At 37.8% G+C, this 12,006-nt stretch overlaps 1 protein-coding gene across 1 annotated transcript in view; it reads left to right on the top strand.

Annotated features, from left to right (window-relative positions):
- dhx36 (DEAH (Asp-Glu-Ala-His) box polypeptide 36) overlaps positions 1 to 12,006 on the top strand; it is a 41,530-nt gene that overhangs the window by 25,654 nt on the left and 3,870 nt on the right. Inside the window, exons 16-22 of the mRNA XM_059506221.1 lie at positions 4,808 to 4,925; positions 5,661 to 5,759; positions 6,627 to 6,800; positions 7,159 to 7,245; positions 7,409 to 7,492; positions 9,068 to 9,167; positions 10,897 to 10,987. Of these exons, the coding sequence (XP_059362204.1) occupies positions 4,808 to 4,925; positions 5,661 to 5,759; positions 6,627 to 6,800; positions 7,159 to 7,245; positions 7,409 to 7,492; positions 9,068 to 9,167; positions 10,897 to 10,987 (753 nt within the window). The remainder of the gene's footprint in view (positions 1 to 4,807; positions 4,926 to 5,660; positions 5,760 to 6,626; positions 6,801 to 7,158; positions 7,246 to 7,408; positions 7,493 to 9,067; positions 9,168 to 10,896; positions 10,988 to 12,006) is intronic.

The raw sequence follows: 12,006 nt of genomic DNA, 5'->3' as shown, positions 1-12,006 counted from the left end.
TAAAACTCACTTCACAACAGATGCGAATCCGCGTCTTGGGAGGGGCTTCTGCCAGTTAAGTTCACGCAGCATTGAGATTTCATCCACCATTTATTCAAATCATTTTCTAAATATTACTGTTAGCGTGTCATGAAATGTAGTTTTAAAAGAATTTCAGGTGAGAATGTAGTTGTTTTACACTCAAATATGCGGTTTATTTATAAAGACACCGCCTATTTAAAAATGTGTTTCGCAGATTACGGAAACTATCAGCTTTGCCTCAGCTTGCTACGTCATATTCACGACACTACTAGAGCAAGCTCCTGATTGGTTAACGCGGCGCAAATTTTTGCCAAAGTTCAGATTTTTCAACTAGCGCGAATCACATGTTTTGCGCGTCAAAACGCCCGAAATGCTCAATTCGACACGCAGGTTGTCTATTCGCGTCTTTGCATCGACTTAACATATAAATCACTCGAGCTTAACGCTTTATTTGCATCTGGTGTGAACGGACCACTAGTGTTTATTTATTTATTTTTTTAAATTGTCTAATTGTGTCTTATTTACTATTAAAGAGGCCATGAACTGCCTCTGTTTTTCATTTGGTACTGGTCTCTGAGGTCCACTTATAATGTTATCAAGACTTTTACACCAAAAAACATCATAATTTAGAAGTAATAGTCTATTTTCTGTCCTGTTTTGACACCCAATGCCCACTGCTATGATTAGCTAACGCTTGTGTATATCTTTGACAGCCTATGTCCTTCACAGATAGATGTTGCTGTGATTTAGGTTAAAACAGCATAAATACTCATATTAAACTATCAGTTTAACAAGTCAAGTCAAGTCACCTTTATTATATATAGTGCTTTAAACAAAATGCATTGCGTCAAAGCAACTGAACAACATTCATTAGGAAAACAGTGTGTCAATAATGCAAAATGATAGATAAAGGCAGTTCATCATTGAATTCATTGATGTCATCTCTGTTCAGTTAAACAGACAAAACAATAGTAATAACTTACTGCGCGTTCACACCGCTGGCATCGACAGCGTCAAAAATCGCTCTGGCCGCCCTGCTCACAATGCTACAGAAAGATTCATGAGCGATCTGATGCTCTGACTTAGATCGAATGCTTATCTTGTATTTAAAGTGGCCGCAAAGCAAACAAGCTTGTTGATCTTGTGCAGACTAACCACAATGAGATTAACTTAATAAGTTAACCTCATGAAATATTGTTGTGGATGAAGTTTTAATATCCTTTACCTAATAATATATAAAGCACTGTAAAAATACTCTGATGCAAGTAAAAGTCCTGCATTGAAAATGTTACTTAAGTAAATATAATCAAGTATAAACGTTACTAAATGTAAGCATAATCAAGCAAATTTGTTTAAAAGTAAACTGGGACAACTATAGCCTACTATTATTTATTATATCATTAGATTATTATTATTATATCATTAATGCACATCAGCAACTCACATGAATTCAAAACATGAATAATCTCAGACACCTTGGTCCACTTATCTTTTTTTTTTTTTGTAGGCTATGCAAACAGGGACACATAGATTATTGCAAACTTGCCACACAAACTCAACCTGTCCTATATTGTGCTTGAGAACTAATGTTGTCGGAGCTGCGTTCTCTGGAATCCTCTCAAGCGGTGGACTTCTACGTTCCGATTGTTTGCTGCCCAACCGCGTCATAGCCCATACCATAAAGTTGCCCTGATTTCAACTCCCCTCGATGCTCTCAACGACCAAGCTGCGCCGTGCCGCTCTTCGCTGCTGCTCAACGCAGGCTCAAAATGAAAATTAATGACTTCTGGCCACTTTGACGCTCCCGATGCTGGTGGCGTGAACACACAGGTAGTAAAAACAATCAGACTATTACTGTTGAACCCAATTTAGTTGGCACAGCATCATCATTTAGTAGCAGTCTTTCAGAAATTTCCACGTCTAAGTTTGCCTTGTTTGTAAATGAATCCACAGAAATGTAAGTGAACAAAGGACAGGGTTCTTAGTGACACAGTCTGGAACTTGATTAAAAATAAATTTCATCCACTCTTCCCTAATGTTGGGATCAGAAGGAAGGCAACGCAGACACTGGTTTTCCTGCACAGAGTCTTGTTGTCTTCAGAGCCATCTTTATCATTAGGTTTTTATGTAGACCTCCACATTCACCTCTCTCAGGCGGGGCATAATAGGCAGTGACGTAGAAGCAGGCATTGATCTTTTTCGCAGAGGTGGTATTAAGCATCACTGTTGCATCATAGTTGTACATTCCACAAACAGACTGGCTTCAATATAAATTGTTTTTAGACTTACAAGTTCTAAAACTCCTCGTAACTGAAGATCACATGATCACAAACAGAAATCACTTCCGTGAAGTGACTATCGCATATTCTCTTCACTAACTGACTTCTGGAAAGGCAATTTGTGAAGGGATTCTTTTGTTCACTTTAATTTGGAACATCCAAATGACTACAAATGGCGTTCCCTTCCCAAAATGCCTTTAGAAGGGCTCAAAAAGCCGTTTGTAATTAGCCTTAAATTCCTTCTTTGCTTTCTTCCTTCCTTTGCATCTACTAGGGGTTGCACGACTACTGATTTCTACTAGTCAATTTTTTATTTAAAAAATACTCGAGTTACTCGACTACTTGTGGTTCATGCTACTGTACATGAAAAGACATTCATTAGTTTTTTTTTTTTATCAATAAACGCTTATTAATTCATAGCCATATGCAACAATTACATATGTAAATTGTCAAAACTTTATAATTGTGACATTACATATTTAAATTCTCATGTAACAGCCAGTATTTGTATCTGTAACAACAATTTCTGTATCTGCATTCGGATACAACGTTGATAAGACCGTTATGGCTATCTTTTTTTTTTTCATAGTTATCACTGAACAAGTAGTATGTCGTGTTAAACTAAAATAATTAATAATTTCTAAAATAGTCACCTTTATTTATATAACGCTTTAAACAAAATACATTGCGTCAAAGCAACTGAACAACATTCAGTAGGAAAACAGTGTGTCAATAATGCAAAATGACAGTTAAAGGCAGTTCATCATTGAATTCAGTGATGTCATCTCTCAGTTTAAATAGTGTCTGTGCATTCATTTGCAATCAAGTCAACGATATCGCTGTAGATGAAGTGACCCCAACTAAGCAAGCCAGAGGCGATAGCGGCAAGGAACCGAAAAAAATAAAATATCATTTATCATGCAAGCAGAGAGATGTCATGACAAATGTTTAGTGATCATTTGAACACGACTGAATCAATTTAATGCGCACCTTTTCATTATGCAGAACTCTTTAAGCGTGTCTTAATGTTTAGTGAACTTCACTAAACAAATGTGTATGTACCGCGCAAACCAGCAAAAAGTAAAGATGCAAACATGTAGACCAAGTAGAAAATGTATCCCTATCGAAGCTGATTATTAGCCTGCTAGAACTGGTTTGGTTTTTGAGAGACTGAGATGCGGAGCGTGGCTGTTTGATTGCTGAGCGCGCTGTGCTTATTCCATCAATTCGTATCATATCGTAGCCAAAGCTTTAAATCATTGCCTTTTAAACATGTAAAAATAATAGAACGTGTATGATGTATTATTATAGGTGAGATTACTCTTGCAAAGCTCTGATTTCTGAGAGATGCACGGAGAGACAATTGCAATGCTCTGTTTGATTTGCGCTCTTTTCATTCATAAAGTTAACATTCATTCACTTTACACTCGTGACGTTAGAGGTCTGTTGTATAATATTGCGCTGATCCCCCCTGACTCACCTGTTATCTAGCAAACTCTGGACTGTGCCAGCTTCAGCCGAGTATACAGGCAGAATTATTCTGAATTTATTTATCTGTTATTCTGTTGCTCAAGTGGTAGAGCATTGCGCTAACAAGCTCAAGGTTGGGGGTTCGATTTCCCGGGAACACATGATAGGTAAAAATTGATAGCCTGAATGCACTGTAAGTCGCTTTGGATAAAAGCGTCTGCTAAATGCATAAATTTAATTTTAATTTAAATTTATTAATTTTTGAAGCCATTATCCGTGCCATTCCGAATAAGGAATTGGGCTTCCGGCACACCCCTAATTATTACATTACATATTTAAGTTTTATATGCAACATAGATAAGGTCATAGAAAGTAACAGCTACACACAATTTTGTAATCCTAAAATTCATGTCATACTTGCAAACTCTTTGTACGCATTATGGTTAATGCATGCTCGACTAGTCGATTGTTTCCGACAGCGCCGAAAAGTGGTTGAAGTAGTCAATAACTCGACTATTCGACTAGTCCATAGAAGCCCTAGTATCTACCTTCTAATCTGTATTCCTTATCTAATTCATTTCCTGTCTTCATATACTATATTCCTGCCTTCTGGTTCCATTTTAACTTCTATTCTAACTTTCTGCTTAATATTTAGATTCCTTTCTTCTTTCATATCTTCTATGTTTCTTGATATCTGCCTTAATTCATTCCTGCATATCTATCTCTGTTATTTTTCTCCTTCCCTACCTAGATTGGGGAATAAATCAAATTGTTATGAATGAAATACTAATGATTTTATGTTAAACTAATGAAGTATGATTTTATTTATTATTTTTTTTTAAATGTAGAATATAGGTGAGTCACGTCAATGATATTGTCTGCTAAATGAATACATATAAATCTAAACTATAAGCCTGAGTTCTCAATTAAATTTAGCTGGTAGCAATTTGCATTCATCAAAAGGACGTTCCTAATGTAAGTGGTATGACGTTGTTTCCTCTGTCTCACTTGTTTTGTGTGTGTGTGTGTCTGGGCAGAGTGTCTCCTGGGAAATGCTATCACCTGTATAATGGATTGAGGGCCAGCCTCCTGGATAACTACCAATTACCTGAGATCCAACGCACTCCACTGGAAGAGCTTTGCTTGCAAATAAAGGTGTTCAATCAAACACTCAGTTAGAGCATACTTAATTCACAAAAATGGTTGAATTACCCCTAAGAGATCAACAGAAGTATAAATCGATGTACAGTAGCTATGTCTGAGTCACACTACACAGGTTTGGTGTCAGCAGTAGTTGTGTATACTGTGAAAATGCATAAGAATCATGCTTGCTGGCAGTTCTCAGAGAGAGAGCTTCTTACTGCTGTGGTTTTAGGAAATTGGACATTTCCACTGGTGACTCATTCATGCTCTACAACACACACACACACACACACACACACACACACACACACACACACACACACACATTCTCTTCATTAAACACAAACACTCAACCTCTTTCTCCTGAATCTATGTGGCTCTAATGGGGCCTCAAGGTATAGGTTTCACAAATAGTCTCCGGTGACCATAATAAGCGAGCCCACAAACAAACTAATGGATTAAAAGGGACATAAATCACTGTCATTTTATCTGAGAGGCAGTGTAATCGTGTAACGAGGCCTTTTAGCTGTGTCAATTACTGCTTATTTTCACCTCCACATGGCTGCCCAGTCCCAGTTCTCTCTGGTGCTTGGCAGTACAGTGGGCACAAATAAATATTCATCATGATCATTTATTCACACAAAGCCTTGGGGTTCACATAAACATTTGTCTGCATAGATTGTAAAAAGGTTTTATTAACAGTGTGGTCTATTTCTCTCTCTTTTTCTATGTATTTTTTTCTGTCAGATACTGAAGTTGGGACCCATTGCATCTTTCCTGCGAAAAACTATGGACCCCCCATCAGACAAAGCAATAGAGCTGGCCATCACACACCTGGTGGACCTGGTGAGAGGCTAAAGAGATGGAAGGGAAGAATAAATGATAGAATTGAAAAAGAAGGTTGGATTTATAAATAAGTAAGGGATAATTTACAGTCTGCCATTACTGTAAAATAAATTGGGTAGTCAGGAACCCAGCGCAAAGCAGCTACATGGTTACTTAACCAATAATTTAAATGGACATGATAGATTACTTTGAGCGTTGCAAACTAGCTAAGGCATAATCTAAAGTCATTATCGCGGAAAAAAACTCTGACGTGAAGGTTCCTGAAAACCAATTCACTAATTAGAGGCAGTCGTGGCCTAATGAATAGTGGGTCTGACTTGTAACCTGAAGGTTGTGAGTTTGAGTCTGTAGGGGGGGTGAATGTACAGCACTCTCTCCACCCTCAATACCATGACTTGAGGTGAGACCTTTAAACAAGGCACTGAACCCCCAGCTGCTGTGTGTGTTCACTGTGTGTGCATGTTTGTTCACTACTCAATGCTGTGTGTATGCGCTTGGATGGGTTAAATGCTGAGCACACATTCCAAGTATGGGATGCCACATGTCAGTTCCTTTCCTTTCCTTTGAATTAAATGGACATTTGAGTTGAACCTACTTTTTGTGAGAGAAAAGAGTGAAGAGTGCTATAAGAAGTGTGAAACACAGGGATATAGGAAATCAATGGCCTGAGACAATGGTCCATTATTATACTGTTATTATGCTAAATTATTTGACAGTGACATGCTGTGATTGATCAGAATCAAGCGTTCCAGAAAGGTATGTAATTAAGAGGTTTGAAGTCTAAAATCAAAGTACTTAGCAGCAGCATCACAATATTGTCAAACGTCTTTTGAAAGAGCCAACCTTTTCTCTTTTTGTATCTTATAGAATGCTCTAGACCGGAATGAAGAATTAACTCCATTAGGATTTCATCTTGCCCGAATGCCTGTGGAGCCTCACATAGGAAAAATGATTCTGTTCGGGGCTCTTCTGGGCTGTTTGGACCCTGTTCTTACTATTGCGGCCAGCCTTAGCTTTAAAGATCCCTTCTTCATACCGCTGGTACAAACACACCCTTTTACATGATCACAAGCGATACACAATTTCTGCCAATATTGCTCACATGATTGCACAGACACTATTTGAAGAGCTGGATGATGACATCACTGAATCAATGATGAACTGACTTTAACTGAAAAACTGACTGTTTACTGTTGTCCTCTTGTATTATCAGCACAACTTTTTCCTGTTTAACACTGTAAACCTGCTTTGACACAATCTGTATTGTATAAGGTGCTATATAAATAAAGGTGACTTGACTTGACACCCACCAGTCATCAATCCTGCAGAGCATTTAGAGCAAACCCAGAGGGTGTTCTCTAATAAAGGCTTGTTTGTCTGATGGATTAATTTATCTCAGGGAAAGGAGAAGTTTGCAGACCGGAGGAGGAAAATGCTCTCCCAAAACTCTAGAAGTGATCATCTCACTATTGTCAATGCATTTTGGGTAAGTCTTATAGAGTACATCTTCATTAAGAAGTCACTCTTAGATGTTAGGTGTGTGTGTGTGTATATATGTATGTGTGTATATATATATATATATATATATATATATATATATATATATATATATATATATGTGACAATCCATTTGTTTATTTATTTTTTAGGGCTGGGAGGATGCTAAGAAACAGGGCAGCAGATTTGAGAAGGAATACTGCTGGGAAAACTTCCTTTCTGCCAACACGCTACAGGTCAGTCTTAACTCTCCACAGATAAAACAGTTGAACACAGAAGAGGAAATTAGACTCTTTGATATGCACTTAAAGGGGTCATATGATGTGATTTCAACATTTCCTTTCTCTTTGGAGTGTTACAAGCTCTTGGTGCATAAAGAAGATCTGTAAAGTTGCAGAAATTTTATAAAAGTTAAGATGCCTCTCCTACCTAAAACGGCTCATTCTAACACACACTCACATGTCTATGTCAAGATGTGGGAGGATTTGCATAACGCCGACCAAATGCTCATGCAAAGAAAGGTGTTAGCTTTTATTCTCGCTGTTGCCGCCGCTGTCATGTTGTGGAGTCACTGTATGTTTCGCCGTGAAAGTGAAGCTACTTTGTTTGGCCTTCCAAAAGAGGACACAACTAGGAAACAGTGATTAAGTTTCAACACTGTTTACAACAAGTTTACAACACTGTTCCGGAACAGTTCAACCCAAATATTCAAATGTGTGCAGCGCATTTTTGGAGGATGAAGACTGTTTCCTGTGAGAGTAGTGTACAATGCCTCTTATAAACTGAGGCAGTTCCAACTTTGCAAGGACAGTCTGGTGCTTCTGACTCACAGTCTGTAAGTACGTCTTCATATGTAAAAGATTTGCCACTGGTGATTCAAACGCGAGTTTTGGGCAGTGCAGAGTAGTGCTTGTTTGCCATTTCTCCGATCACAAATGCAGACGTGGTTTTATGTTTACGCGGTGTGATATGCAACATGTAAAAAGACAGTATAAGTAAATATAATCAGTAATTATGTCCCCACTGGATGCAACAAATGCCTTGTTTGTAATGGGTTTTTGTCTCATCGTGCTGGGACACATGGGACGACAGTATGGTGAGGGGTGTAACATTTCCATCACACGCTTGAGGAATTCAGCCTGTCACAATGCACTGGATAGCTGGCCAATCAGCACACACCTCTCTTTATAGAAAGATAAGTTTTGTAAAAATGTATGTATTTCAGAGGCAGGGCATAGAAGAGCAATGATAATGTACAGTATGTGGAAAATAATGTGTCTTTTGAACCTTAATCTGCATAAACACATTGCATTGCACCATGTGGCGAGTGGGGCGGGGCCGAGGGACGTGGGAACACGAGTGAGGCCGGCAGTGATTGGGCAAATCAGTGGCACCTGCGGCCCACTGCCGGTCTCGAGTCCCACGTAGGAGATGGAAGGATATAAAACTGGAGCGACGACAGTGAAGGACGAGAGAGGACCAGGCCTGGGCTTTTAGTTGTGTTTTGGTTTTTATTTTGTGCGCATCAGTCGTCCGTGAGGGGCTGGTGCGCTGTTTTGTGTTTATTTTGATTATTAAAGTGTTATTTGATTGTCTGCCGGTTCCCGCCTCCTTCTTGCCGATGACGAGGAAGTTTTAAATCATTACAGTGGTGCCACTGATTTGCCCAATCACTGCCGGCCTCACTCGTGTTCCCACGTCCCTCTGCCCCGCCCCACTCGCCACACACCAAATACACAAAATAATGTTCTTTTTAGAAATGTCATATGACCCCTTTAATAAACAAAACCTATTTTGCTTGTTCCTACCAGATGCTTCATAATATGAAGGGTCAGTTTGCAGAGCATCTTTTGGCAGCTGGCTTTGTGAATAGTAAGGACCCTAAAGATCCCAGCTCTAACATCAATTCGGGTAACTCTGACTTTACTTGTCCATCTAACTAAATGTTTGTCCTTTATCCCAGCTGTCCGCTTGCTCACATATCTAGCTGTCTGTCATTTTGACACCACTGGTATCTTTAAAGATTTGAGCAGTCTAAATGTGATGATTTTGTCAGTCTAGCTTTGAAAAGAGATTATCTTTTCTAAACGAAAGATCTGAACACACAATTTCTCCCAAAAATACAAATATTTTACAACATTATTTAATGCATTTGGCTTGTTCAGCTGACAGTGTACAACCATTTTTTTCAACACAATTTTCATATAATTTGTTTATTAATTTAATATTGCTTATTGTTAATTTGTTCATAACTAATGTAAACTTTTAAAACATGAAATGCTAGTATATGCAAAAATGTAACATTTATAGAGTACTAAAAGTTGTTAAATCATGGTTTATTGTTAGTTCATAATACCTAATGCATATAAGAGGTCATTATACCATAAAATGCAGAATGCAATATTATACACCTTTATAATCGTTGGACCTGTCAATCACTTCAGTTCAGTGACTGACATCTGCACTCTTGCTAAAACTCCTGTCATAAACAATGCTGTTATCTACACTGCACAGTTAATCTCTTATTTACATTGTGTCTGCATTGTTATGATTAAAGGGATGGTTGATTGATTACACACTAACTAATGTTAACAGTTTTTAATGTTGCTGTATTAGCATAAACAGTATCTGCAAAGTTACAATGCTGAAAGTTCAATACAAGTTCCCGGTGCTGTATGAGGGACGTTTTATTATGAATGCGCGCACTTTATTTCACATATTCTGAACTGCTGAAAACCAACACCTGCTTACCCCCATTGAAAGGCTTGGAGGGGCGCTGAGGTGAGGGGAGTGACATTTAGACACACGTTGGCGTTTTAGCGAATCTCAAAACACTGGGCCAGCTAACCAATCTGAGCCCATTGCGTATTTCTGAGGGAGGGGCTTCATAGAGGAAATCATCAGCGGCTTTATAGAAGAAGGGACAGAGGTAAATAAAGGCATGTTATGTGGAAAAAAAATAAATAAAATAATTTAAAAATAATTTTATATATATATATATATATATATATTTTTTTATAATTAATTATTTATAATTTATTATTTTTTTTTTTAAATTAAGCATTAACATGTTAGACTGCACCCAATAAACACAATCAAGCCTAGAAAAAAAACAGTCAACCACCCCTTTAAATCTAGTTGCAATGGCGATATCACTGCAATAATGTGGCCAACAGAGTGCGACTGTGATTGGCTACAATGCTCCGCTCTAGAAGTAGTAGTAGATCTAAATATAATGCTGTAATCAACACTTTTCATGATTAGATCATCTCTGTAGGTGTAACCGTTAAAAAATAGCAATAGCAAAGTCCCTTTAAGGCAAGTCATTGCACTCGACAGCCATACCTTTGGGCAGCTATTTTTCAGTTATGCAAGTACAGCTTGTATATCTTTGAATGGTGAAACATCAAATTCTCTAAATCTGTTTACCAAGTATACGAACCACTGCACTAAGCAGTGCACCAGAGGACTAACGTAAGGGTTAACATTTGACTTTTTTTCTATATTATGACCATTTATGGTGTAAAATTTCCATTAACATTGTAAGTGCACCTTAGGAAAAATTGTAAATTTAAAAAATAAATAAATAAATAAAAACCACAAAACACAAATAATATTCTCTCTTATTTATGTTACTCAGAGAATGAGAAGCTGATTAAGGCTGTGATCGTGGCAGGTTTGTATCCTAAAGTGGCCAAGATTCGCCCCAACCATAGTAAGAAGAGACCAATGTAAGTGGCAGGTATTTCTCTTATCATTTGTGTTTCTGTTTTCGGATTATGTGGTCTCCATTCTGTAGCTCATTGAAACCTCTAAGCCCCAACTGAATATTTACTGACTATCTGATTATAATGCTGATTGCATTATCCCAATTAAGACATCTTTACAGACACTTGTTCTGTTGGGAAAGATAAAGGGTAGAAAAGCTAAAGAGCAATTGCAGATTATAGAAGCAGAATGAAAGACCTGTTTTATTTTTTGTTTTGCATTGTTTTTTCAACCAAATTTAGTAGTGAAACCTTGATTTTTGTGTAATTCTCGTTTTAACCACTGATATTGACTTTTTTTTTTTGTCTGGCTCAGTTATTAGTTATTTTACATTATCACTGTTACAGTGCTGAGATGGTGTATTCTAGTAAGGTCACCAGTCCCGAAATTGTGAGATTTGTCCCAGCATCCTGCAAAATGCGAGGAGTGTCCCTCACTTGAACTATGTTTGTATTTTTTTTCTTCCCTGAAATTACAATATCACAATAAGAAATATAACATAAAATGTGAATGCCATTTGATCAAATCAAATCTACTGTCCTGCAATAGAGCAATAACCAAGCGGTCACCCTAGTCCTCTAGGGACATTTTGATTTCAGCTTTTACACACAGAGTACACCAGTGCTCTTTCACAGCCCCAGCACTGTGCACCTTGTTCACACCACTCAATCTGTCCATTTTTTACATGGATTCCTTTCAGCTTCATTCTGTCCATTATTCTTACACTGTTCTGTTTGAAATTCAGACCTTTACATTCAGCCTGGCTCCATTCAACTTCACTACGCAGCTTTATATGAGTTGCAGAAGCAGATCCTCATTGAATGTGTACAAATAGGCAGCTGCGCCGCAATGTGTGTGAATTGTCACACTGAAGCTCTTGTCTAGTTTCTCTGATGCTAGATTGAAATATTCATGAGTTACTTAATTTAGCATGAGTGTAGTCTCGCAAGCCAGACTTTTGTCTCGCACTGTAAAGTCTAGC

The sequence above is a fragment of the Carassius carassius genome, chromosome 23 (genome assembly GCF_963082965.1).
Source record: "Carassius carassius chromosome 23, fCarCar2.1, whole genome shotgun sequence".
In the NCBI taxonomy this organism is placed as follows: Eukaryota; Metazoa; Chordata; class Actinopteri; order Cypriniformes; family Cyprinidae; genus Carassius; species Carassius carassius.
This window is presented reverse-complemented; position numbering and strand designations above follow the sequence as displayed.